This window comes from Elephas maximus, chromosome 2 (genome assembly GCF_024166365.1).
Source record: "Elephas maximus indicus isolate mEleMax1 chromosome 2, mEleMax1 primary haplotype, whole genome shotgun sequence".
In the NCBI taxonomy this organism is placed as follows: Eukaryota; Metazoa; Chordata; class Mammalia; order Proboscidea; family Elephantidae; genus Elephas; species Elephas maximus.
Window position 1 is genome coordinate 186089279 of NC_064820.1, and position 12264 is coordinate 186101542.

The 12264-nt window shown below is 42.1% G+C and overlaps 1 protein-coding gene across 4 annotated transcripts in view; it reads left to right on the plus strand.

Moving 5' to 3' along the window:
* TENM2 (teneurin transmembrane protein 2) overlaps positions 1 to 12264 on the plus strand; it is a 1384955-nt gene that overhangs the window by 950871 nt on the left and 421820 nt on the right. For 3 of the 4 annotated variants that reach the window (XM_049874278.1, XM_049874280.1, XM_049874279.1), the window contains one exon: positions 10724 to 10933. The exons of the other annotated variant lie outside the window; for it this stretch is intronic. In XM_049874278.1, coding sequence (XP_049730235.1) covers positions 10724 to 10933 — 210 coding nt within the window. The remainder of the gene's footprint in view (positions 1 to 10723; positions 10934 to 12264) is intronic. 4 annotated transcript variants of the gene reach the window in all.

Below are 12264 nucleotides of genomic sequence, written 5' to 3' on the forward strand. Positions count from 1 at the left end.
TTCAACATGGGCATACAGTTTCTTTAAATCTTGCAGTTTTTCCTCAAACTAAGGTCTTTTGACAGTGTAATGTAGGTTCCGGAAAGGTAAGGAAATAGCCCAGTGTATATTCTGTGTGTTCCTCAGCACAGTGAGACAACTCAGTAAGCAATGGTATGGCCCACACACGGAATTTAGCACTTCAGTTTTACATTGTTGGATAGTGTTGGATCACATCTCCCAAAGAGTTCCCTAGGGTAGGAAGCTTTCTTAATTAGAGTGAAATTGCATCTTGTACTGGAGGTAGATTCTAAAGTTAGCAGATGAGCCAAAAAATTTGATCATACCACCACCCTTGAAAATCCCTTAGGGAGGTGCCATCTTAGAGACTGATATACCATCTCTCAGTAAATAAAACACTCAGATTTTCCCCCAAGGTTGTGAAAGACTACTATGCCTTCACTGGAGCACCAGATAAAGTAGTGACTTAATATTCTGGGCCACTCTATTAAAAAATATATGTATATGCTGACATTTAAACTCAAAAGCACCTCTGCTCAGCAGGATACTTACACACTAAGAGGTGCCTAAAACTTGAGACCAACAGCCACAGCACCCAGTAATGGCAGGTGCCAAAGTCAATACCATACACACTCGATATATGTCCAATAAATATTTGTGGAGTGAATTGTTATAACCAATCACATTTTTTGTGTGTGCAGGCTCTGGGATGACATCTAGGATACAAAGATGTATAACCCTCAATCTCTACCCACATTCACTCACTGTCTCAAAAAGAGCCAAACGTTTAGACAATTTAATATGTCCCAGGGCAATGATAGAAGTGTGCCCTGGGTACCAGTGGGTGGAGTGATCAGGAAAAAAACTTACGGAGAAGGTGATGCTTGAGCTGAGTATTTATGGAGATTTTGAGGGGGAGGTTGAGACTACAAATGAAAAGGGAACACCTTCCATACAGAGGGAGGGATATGAGAAAGGAAAGATGCATATCAATAGTCCAGTTGTTTTGGTGTGGTTACAGCATAGGGAATGAAGGGGTATAAGAAGAGATAATTGCCTTGTAAGAGTTTGAGCTGTATTATGTAGGCAGGCAGTAGGGAGTCTTGGAAGAGTTGAAAGAAGGAGCAGGACATGAGCAAATTTGTACATTCAGAAATATGCTGGCTTTTGTATGGAAGGGAGAAACAGAATTGAGGGAGGCCAATAACAGGGAAACTAGAACAATTGTTTAGATGGTGTTGTCCAATATGGTAGCCACTAGACATATGGGGCTACTTAAATTAAAATTAGAAATTCCATTTCTCAGTTGCACTAGCCACATTTTATGTACTCAATAGATACATTTAATAGACAGTCTGGGAGCAGCAGTGGCTCAGCAGTAGAATTCTCATCTCTTATGAGGGAGACCCAAGTTCAATTCCCGCAAAGGAACCTCATGTGCAAGCCACCATTCATCTATCATGGAGGCTTGCATGTTGCTATGATGCCAAACAGGTTTCAGAAAACTTCTAGACTGAAATGGACTAGGAAGAAAATTCTGGCTATCTACTCCAAAAATCAACCAATGAAAACTCTATGGATCACAACAGTCCCAACCACCACCAATCATGGGGATAATGGAGGATCAGGCCGCATTTTGTCCCGTTGTATATTGGGTCAGGATGGGTCAGAGGCCAACTTGATGGTGACTAACAACAACAACAACAGATAGTGCAGACATAGGACGTGTCTGTTACCACAGAAAGTTCTACTTTACAGCACTTATGTAGACCAAATCATAATGCCATCTCACCTTAGAGGATCTAGAAGATGTAATTAAGATCACCTATCCAGCAACTGGAAACTCTGGTGGCATAGTGGTTAAGTGCTACAGCTGCTAACCAAAGGGTCGGCAGTTCAAATCCGCCAGGTGCTCTTCGGAAACTCTATGTGGCAGTTCTACTCTGTCTTATAGGGTCGCTATGAGTCGAAATCGACTCGATGGCACTAGGTTTGGTTTTTGGTTTATCCAGCAACTAGGAATTTCTGGTGAGAAGGTATTTGTGGATCCTTTGCCTTTTGGTAAACAGTTTTGTCATGGCAAGTGAAGTGGATTTGTATCCTCCAAAGTGGAAACAGCACAGATTCACTGCATTTTACTTCATGAATATGAGAAGACTGGCATTAGAAAATCATAGAAATCATGTTATTTCAAAAATAAACTCTACTCTCGATCTCTAGCCTGATCTATATTTGACACCTCCCAAAGTGCAATGCTGCCAGGAAGATGTGATACATAAACATGCAAGTTGTTGGTGATATAGCAATGACACCTAAATGCATAGAGCCCCAAACTGTGAAGACAGTTCATGCTCGAGCTCCTGAAAGAGGCCCTTTAACTGGGGCAAGTCCAACAGTAAGCCACTGTTCCAATAAGTTATGTATAATGGTTTGTGTGAAATCGGGATAGTTTGCCAGGGCCATCTGAAAACGATTTGTTTTCGAGAAAATGTTTTACCGGGCTTTAGTGAGTTCAATGAAGTGTAAGTGAAGAGGGCAATTAGGTCTTCTGCTGTAAAAGTAAAAACTTTAAAAGGGGTGATGTGGAGTAGAGCAAACCTGGTTAGGCTGATACTGCCTCATTGAGAAGACGTAAGAGGGCATAATGAAAACTCCTCGGGTGAAGCTAAATAACATAAAATGGAGTTGGAACATTCTCTCCTGTATCTCCTGCCTCTAAAAAGGCCGTCGAACTCTCTCTTGACATACAGCTTTCACCCACCTCTGGAGAAAGCTATGCTCTAACCTCCCTCAGTGACTAATTAGGTTCGCTTTGAGGAAGCTTTCCCTCCCTCTGACTTCAATTCCCTAATGGCAATTTAAACTTATTTGCTTGGTGTTTTGTTGGGTGTGGGTGGGGAGGGAAAAGCTGACTGAGTCAAGTTTTTGACTTCGAACACTTGCCCGACTGGTATCAGCTGGAAACAAGAGCTGCAGCTTCTAGCCCAGGGCTTCTCATCTGCGGCACTAATGGCATTTTGGACCAGATAATTCTTTGTTGTGAGGGTCTGTCCTGTGCATCGTAGGATGTTTAGCAGCATCCCTGGCCTCTATCTACTAGGTGCTAGTAGCACCCTGCCCCCCTCTCAGTTGTGACAATCAAAAATGTCTCCACATATTGCCATATGTCACCAAGGGGGCAAAATTGCTCCCAGTTGAGAATGACTGCTCTAGTCTAATGTCAGGACTAAATAGGAGTAGCCTGCTACATATATAATACATTTTTAAATTTTAAGATACTTTGCACTGTACATATGTAGAAATTGAAATTAATTTCTTTAGTTTTTTTTTTTTAAGGTATAGACAAGAAATTGAATCCTCCCCTCCCTACCCCAAGGTTAGTATGGTTGGTTTATATAAGGCCTGATGCCAGTTAGAAGTCAATCTGAGTTTCTCTCCAATGCTGAAGACAGAAAGCTCCTCTAGTCTTTGCCTTATTGGGCACAAATAGACCTCTGCCTCGATCTCTTCCCTACTCTTTAAGGTCCACAAGATTCTTATTATATGGTTGAGATGACTCCCACCATAATGGTTTCTCTGGTGCCCTGTTGAAACCTATCATACCTTGATAAAGAATGTCCCATCACACACCCCTTGCAAGTTCTGAGCTCATAACAAGACAGAACTTGAAAAATCCGATGCCCTTTCCTGAAAATTTTTTTCATGGAATTCAAGGGCAAGTAAGGCCATATTTCTAAAAGAATCATTGAATGCAAGCAAAACAGGGCAGCATCTCAGGTATTGAAAATGTATCTATGTACATATTTGCATACCTTGGATTTTAACTCCTTCAAAAACTAGGGGCCTCACAACCCCCAAACATATGGAAGAAAAAGAAAAAACCAAACCCGTTGCCATCGAGTCAATTCCAACTCATAGCGACCCTATAGGACAGCGTAGAACTGCCTCATAAAGTTTCCAAGGAGCACCTGGTGGATTCGAACTGCCAGCCTTTTGGTTAGCAGCCATAGCACTTAACCACTATGCCACCAGGGTTTCCACATTTGGACGAAAGTAGATAATTTTAGTCATACTTCTGAAAAAACAACAGGTATTGGGAAATGTCGTTAGGACAATTGTTTACATCATTTAAACCAACTGGTTTATCTATGTTACCGCAGTCCTTTTGCAATAACCAATTTTAACACAAAAACCATATGTATTTTATTAAGTCCTTGAACTTATCAGACCCACAGAGGATTTTTAGTCTTTGATTCAATAATTGTTTTTCTCTCTTTACAAGAGGTAATTTATTCTATGTGAACACTCACTGTGGTTATTTCCAGGCAGAGTCTTGTTTCTACTCACGGCTAATTCCTTTCTCTAGGATGACCCTCGTAGTGCATTCCAGAAGAGAACCGATAAACTTCAGGCCCAGCTTGTGGTTCATTTTTAACACCTACTCTTGTATAATGTGGGAAATAGTAGAAGGAATGTATAAACCGTTCCAAGCTTAAGCTTTGGAGTCAGGGGTGTTGTGTGGCTTCGAGTCGATTCTGACTCATAGCATCCCTATAGGACAGAGTAGAACTGCCCTGTAGGATTTGCTACGCTGTAATCCTTCTGGGAGCAGATTGCCAGGTCTTTTCTCCCAATGGAGCCACTGGTGGGTTTGAACCATCAATCTTTCAGTTAGCAGCCAAGCACTTAACCATTGTGCCGGTCAGGGTGCCTAGGTCCAAATCCCACCTTTGCCCTTTTCTAACAGAGTGACGTTAGGAAAATTAGTACACCTAAGCCTCAGTGTCTTCACCCGTAATGGTAATGCTAACAGCAGTTCGTAGAAAAGTTGTGAAACATAAAAAGAGAAAAACATGTTCAAAATATTTTAGTTCCCAGCAGAATGCAAGATCACATATGTCAAATGTTAGCTATTATTACACTTATTATTACTACAATTAGAATGATATCTTCAGACTTATTTTGAATACAATTATTGTGGTACTGTTTTTTCCCTTGCCTTTTGAGAATGTCTCTTTGCTCCACCAAATATCCTTATACCCTGTCACTGCACAGATCAATTATGCATTGCCTACACAGAATATTTTAATATCTACTTGCCATTAGTCTTTTTTTTTTTAACTGTGCTTTAGGTGAAAGTTTGCAGCTCACGTTAATTTCTCATTAAAATATTTATACACATATTGTTTTGTGACATTGGTTGCAATCCCCACAACATGACAGTATGCTCCCCCTTTCCACCCCAGAATCTCTGTGTCCACTTGTTCAGTTCCTGTGCCTTCCGGCCTTTTCATTCTGCTTTTGGACAGGAGCTGTCCATTTGGTCTTGTATATTTGAGTGACCTAAGAAACATGTTCCTTACATGTGTTATTTTTTGTTTTATAGGTCTGTCTAATCTTTGTCTGAAAAGTAGGCATCAGGAATGATTCCAGTTCTGGGTTAGCAGAGTGTCTGGGGGCCGTAGTTGTGGGGGTTCCTTCAGTCTCAGGCCAGTAAGTCTGGTCTTTTTTCATGAATTTGGATTCTGTTCTACATTTTTCTTTCACTTGGCCTGGCACTCTCTGTTGTGATCCCTGTCAGAGCAGTCATTGGTGGTAACCACTCACCATCTAATTCTTCTGGTCTCAGGCTGGTGGAGTTTCTGGTTCATATGGTCCTTTAGTCCTTTGGGCTAATATTTTCCTTATGTCTTTGGTTTTCTTCATTCTCCTTTGCACCGGGTGGTATGAGACCAGTAAGTGTATCTTAGATGGCCACTTATAAGCTTTTAAGACCCCTACTCACCAAAGTGGGATGTAGAACACTTTCTTTATGAACTGTATTATGCCAATTGACCTAGATGTCCCCCAAGACTATGGTCCCCAATGATTAATCTTTTCAGTGTAAAAGGAACCAGTTGTTTTAGTGAATTTTGGGAACTGATCTGCAACATGCCCTCTATAATGAACTAGTGAGTACATTGAAAAGGGTTGGGCAGAGCAGCAATTTTATTAATAAAATTTACTGCTTTGGGGATTTGAGGAGATTGTTGCTCGTTGACTTGGGGTGGGAGAACTGGTATGTCTGGTTCCCAATTAATTTAAGGAGCAAAATGAGTTGTAATTGAGACAATAGAAGTTAGGGCAGTGTGGCTTCAGCTGCAGATGTGGTGTGATGAAGTTTTCGGGTATGGCTGAAGCAGATAATGAATGAGGGCCAGCAGCATGGGTGGTACATAAATGCTATGCACCTGCTACCTGTCCCCACCTCCATGTCTATGATTTTTCTAATTGACGATGGCACTGTTTCCCATGGAATCCATGGCTCCCTCAGAATCCTTCTCAATGTGGCACTCCAATCACTGCTGCCAATCTATTAAATTTAACATAGAACTGCTTTGTCTGGCTACAGACCTTTTAGTCACAAAAAACTCATGAGTTGAAACAATCACAAAATCTTATTCATTTGGAAACCAATAAATTAGAAAATTTGAGTTTAGTCCCATTTTTAAGGTCATGAGGAATCCAATCACACAATTAGTGAGACTTTGATTTACATGGGGATCTTGGAAAACACACACGTACACACCCACACATATACAAGACCATATGAGTTTAATGAATGACATATTGCAGCCTTTGCATGTTTTCTTTGCTTTTTTGAATGCTTTTTGTGTGTGTGTGTGTGTGTGTGTGTGTGTGTATTTGCTAGGGACTCTATAGCCATCCAAAATGGAATTTCAAAAATAGTTTGGGGCAACAGGGCGCTCTATGGTGCATAAAGTGGGAACCAGGTAAGTATATCTCTTCTGGTTTCATGTTCTTCCCACACTGAGCAATTTTGCCAGAAAAAAAATGGCCTATAAACCAAGCCTGAATAAGTTCCAGCTTGCTCCCCTGTACTTTGGAACCTGTTTGTGCCCGTACAGATGGTCTCTGTTAGTTGGAATAGTCAAGGGGGGAAATATAACATAAATGAATGAAATTAGCCAATGACATAGCAAATACAGAACAGCATAGCATTTGTTTGGGGCAGATCTAGGGACTGAGAAATTTCCCAAGTAATAGTAGGTACCAGGGAGCAGAGTTTAAGGAGCAACCAAAGCGTGGATTGAAAGGGGGGCAGGGAAATAACAGGAAGCAGACAATTCTGTGACATGTCTTCCCAATACACTGAAGTAACCCCAGTGCTTCCATTGTGTTATAATGGTTCTTTCATTGTCTGTATTTGTATAAATTAAAAAAGCAGTTCTGTCTGTACCATAGGAAGTGAATTCATGCTGAATAAAATTTCAAAAAGTTCATGTAAAGAATGATTTCACAGCAACTATCATATCAGGCTCCTAGAAAATTGCACTTGAACTTCAGTTCCACCTCAGTCGCTCAAAGGAATTTAAAAATTGGCTTCCAGCCATCCTTGTTCTTCAACATGCAGTTCCAGATATGCCTCAATAATACAAATGTGAAAGCTTATTGATTGTGAGTTAAAATCTGCTCCTACCAGAGCGTCACTGCTAAGTGAACATCAACACTGACGTCACAGCGCCCTGGTCAAGGCGCCCCAGCCTTCAGGAGCCTTGAAGAAGGCAGAGGGTTACATTACTATCAAGGAGCCACTTTGAACTTCACATTCAAATTACAAGAAAAGCTTTGAACCCTGTCGGACGCTAGAAATCATTATTCAAAGAGATGTTTCTTACTTGAAATTTCTGGAGAGTGTTTAGGAGTGAGTGATGGGAAACTGGAAACATAACTTCCTGTAATTCACCCTCCTCTTTTTTTAATTTAATTTTATTTTTTGTCACCTTCCTCCACTTTTTCCACCATACTGTTTGGACGAGTACCTGGCAGAGTGGTTAGAGGGTGGATTTCGGATTAGACAAACCTGAATTTGACTCCTGGCCCCCTCCACTTACTATCTATGTCATTTCACCTCTCTGAGCCTCAGTTTCCTCCTCTTTAAAGTGGAAAAAAAAAAGTGGAGATTATAATAATTCCGACATGAAAGGGTTTTGGGGGGATTAAATGAGATAGTATTTGTAAAGTGACTAGCATAGTGAGTAACTGTCATTGCCCAATAACTCTGCGTAGTTAAAATACTAATAATGATGATCGTTATGATAATAGAGGGAGACCTATGGGAAAAGGTATTGATTAAATGTTAGCACTGATTCTGCTGGAATGGTGATGGGTTCAGTCTACCTTTTCCAGAACATCTGGCAGGAACATCAGGCCCCTAACAGTTATGAATGAATTGAATTTTTTAAATCAAGCTGCATTTATTGACTGACCTATTTCAGGGATGATTTGACTTCATTTTGATTGCTTTACTGGGCAGGAGCCCCCAACCTTAAAGCGTCAAGTGTATCTTAGCTCCTATCCTTTTCTGCCACTCTTACCCTCCGCAAGGGTCGTCGACTCTGTGCTATTGTTCATTCTGTTCCCTCTCACCAGAATTGCTTTTCCTCATCTTTCAAAGATTTCTTAGATATCATCTTTTCCAAGAATCCTTGTTTCACTCACCATACTGCCCCTACCTGGCCAGGCTGAACGAAACCCATTCCCGTCAAGTCGATTCCGACTCATAGCAACCCTATAGGACAAAGTGGAGCTCCCCCATAGGGTTTCCAAGGCTGTAATCTTTATGGAAGGAGCCTGCCACATCCTTCTCCCATGGAGTAGCTGCTGGGTTCCAACCACCAACCTTTTGGTTAGCAGCCGAGCATTTAACCACTGCACCACCAGGCATCTCTTTTCTCTGCTTCTACAGTACCAGGTACCTACATGCCATCATTCACCTCTTTACCATGTGGTACTGAAATGGCATAGTTACCGGTCTGTGTCCCCCACTAGACTGTGAGCTCTGTGAGGGTAGGCATTGCTTATTTTTAAATGGTCAGTGTCTAGCACCATGACCTAGAAAGGGATTTATATATTTTATTGATCCAAACTAATCTATAAATAACATTTAAAAGTACCAAAGAACAGATCAATATACACAATTAGAAACCTACCCACTGCCGTCGAGTCAATTCTGACTCATAGCGACCCGAAAGAACAGAGTAAAGCTCCCCCACAAGCAACCATAAAAATCAGCATCTAGTCGAGGTGTTCGAGAATGTCTCAACGCATGCAAACCAAAAAACACCCATTGCTGTCAAGTTGCTTCCGACTCACAGCAACCCTATAGAACAGAGTAGAACTGCCCCATAGGGTTTCCAGGGAGTGTCTGGTGGATTCAAACTGGTGACCTCTTAGGTAGCAGCCATAGCTCTTAACTGCAATGCCACCAAAGTTTCCTCAATGCGTGTATTGCATCTAAAAGCAGGAAAATACATTCTTCTGGCTCAGGCATTTTTTTGCCTGTGTCAAAACTCTAGCCTGATTCTCAAGTCTCCTTTCCCAACACCTCGCCCTTTTCCCCACACCCCCAGCTCTAGGGCATATCCCATGGGGTTTTCTTGGCTCATTTTCCTGAACTTCCCAAACAAACCAGCAGGCAAGCAAGCGTGAGGACTCAGAGACGTAAGGGTGAAGCAGGTGAAAGCCCGCATGGTGATTATCCTCACGCAGCAATTTGGCTGCCAGGTGCTCCCTGCCACGTGAAAAGAGAGGTTGCAGCAGCCCTTTGCATGGGAGGAGAACTTCTTGACCCAAGGGCAGCTCCAAGCCACTGCCCAACTCCTGCCTGGCTGGCTGCCTCTCCTCATGGCCCAGAGTGGATGTGCTGCTCTTTGTAGGAGTTCCTCCATGGTGTCCAATCAAAACCACGTGGTGCAGAAAGTTGGGGGCATTGGCCAACTCTCAGGGATGCAAATGTATCGCCCTTTCCACCACTTCTCCCCCAAACTAATTAATTTCATTTAGCTGACCTTATTTATTTGGTCATTCACTCGGCAAGTGCTATTCTTTAGGGAAACATTGAGGATGCAAGGGTGAATGAAATAGACAAGGTGTCTACCTTCAAATAGTGATAAGAGCTATGGATAAATTTAAACAGGCTAAGGGGGTAGAAAAGACAGGAGGGCAACTTCCAAAAGGGCAAACAGGGAAGTCTTGAATGAAGAGAAGAAGCAGACTTATGACTATTGGCAAGGAGGGACAGGAAATGTAAGGAGTCTGAAGATGGAATGGTTTGGCATGTTTAAGCTACAGGAATAAAGACGAGAGCCAAGAGGAGAGTAACAAGCACTACTACCAGAGGTGAGGTAGGAGAGGCAGCTATGGGCCAGAGTAGACAAGACATAGATCATCATAAGGAATTTGGACTTCATTCCACGTGCAACAGGAAGCCATTGGAGGGCAATAAGCAGCCAAGTGACATGACCTGAGATCTATCTATAAAATATCAGGTTGCTGTGGAGAAGGAATGGGGATGATGGAGAGTAAATGGGTATATGGCAAGAGTGGAAGCAGGGAGATCAGTATACTTCAGTGAGAGGTGATGGTGGCTTAGATTAGGACAGTAGCAGGCAAGACAGAAAGAAGCCGATGGTGGCCAGACTGATTTCTTTCCAATGTGTAAGTGAGTATTTCTGCTCATGCTCTTTTGTGAAATATACAACTACCTGTAGTATGAATTTGAACTTTGGAGATACATCAAACTACTCTGAAAGATACATCTGGAGCATTTCACTTTTTTTTTTTTTAATATTTGTATTGTGAGCTGGTTTCAATGTAACTTGCTTGGAATGCTCTCATGACACTCATTACTGACCTTTGACCCCTCTGTCCTCTCTCCCAGGTCGTCCCATTCCACCTACATCCTCGTCTAGCCTCCTCCCATCTGCTCAGCTGCCTAGCTCCCATAATCCTCCACCAGTTAGCTGCCAGATGCCATTGCTAGACAGCAATACCTCCCATCAAATCATGGACACCAACCCCGATGAGGAATTCTCCCCCAATTCATACCTGCTCAGAGCATGCTCAGGGCCCCAGCAAGCGTCCAGCAGTGGTAAGGAAACTCTGGGGTGTCTGAATGTGGGGTGTTTCATGCATGACATTCTTAATTCTCCAGCAAAGTGACAACTCTGAAACAAGGATGGGGAGGAAGGTGATCTGGGGAGCATCAAAGCGAAATACATTTGTTTTGTGGCATTGCGGTTCCGAGAGAATTTTGTTGAAGAGGCTTTGCTTATCTGAACAGAATTTGGGGCTTCTTCGGTGGAAGGAGTTTTCCCAGTGCTGCATGTGAGAGAATACCAGTCTCAGAGGTGAAGTGCAGAGAGACATTGGAATATTGAATTTTGTATTACTACTCTGCTGGCCATAGCTGAGTAACCCTGGATGCCCTCATACACACAATTTGTGTGCACCTCAGATCCCTTGTTTTTTGATAGTTGGCTTCTGACTTTTTCCTCCTTGCTTGTTTAGATGATTTTATGATTAAAATGTGATCCCTTGACGTGAATACTGAATGTCTTGCCAAGTCTGAAGTGTTTGGGAGGGTGACCTCTCCCATCACCCTGTGCTTGTGCCACTTCACTTGAACTTAACAAGCTGGTAGTGTGGTACTATGGTAAATACCACCTCTAAATCCATAGTTCTCATTTTGATTTTCACGTTCTCAGTCAGAGGAACTGGCCACAAGGCTCTATCCCATTTTTGAGGATTTTGTGGCTACTGCCTCAGCTCTCTGTCTCTAAAGCTTAGGAGGAATTTCTGGGCCCATCGGAAATCATGCCTTATTTTGATTTCTCCTGTTGGTGCCTTTGGAAGTAGGAGTGGGCAATGCCTAGGGTTTAAGTACCCAAAGAGAGACATTTGCAGAAATTAATCACTCCTGACCCAAAGGCTTTCTAGTTACCTTCTGATTTGGCCACTCATAATATCCATGAATGTATCCCTTCAAAAGCAATACAGGGCTTTACATGCCTTGAGTGTTCCTTGATGAGATTGTATTTAGGCTCCATCCATGAGTGTATGCTACCACTGGCCTCAACCTCTGCAATTAGAGAGGGCCTCCTAAATAAATTGAAGATGATTCATTCCCGGGATGGAATGATGGACTGCTACTCAGGATGGCCCATGCCCTTCTTCAAAGCCAGGCCTGATATATTTAGTAAACTCATATTCTTTTTCAAAAAAATTACCTAATCAAATCTCTCATCAAATGAGCAATCCATTGTTGATATTATGAAGGCCTTTAATCTACCATAAATCTTTATTAGAACTCATCAGAGCTTCTAGTTCGAGAGAAATGTGATTATGGCACTCTTAAAATGACATTACATCATTGGGGTGATTGGTTTATCATTTGGAAACGAGACATCAATCATAACTAGC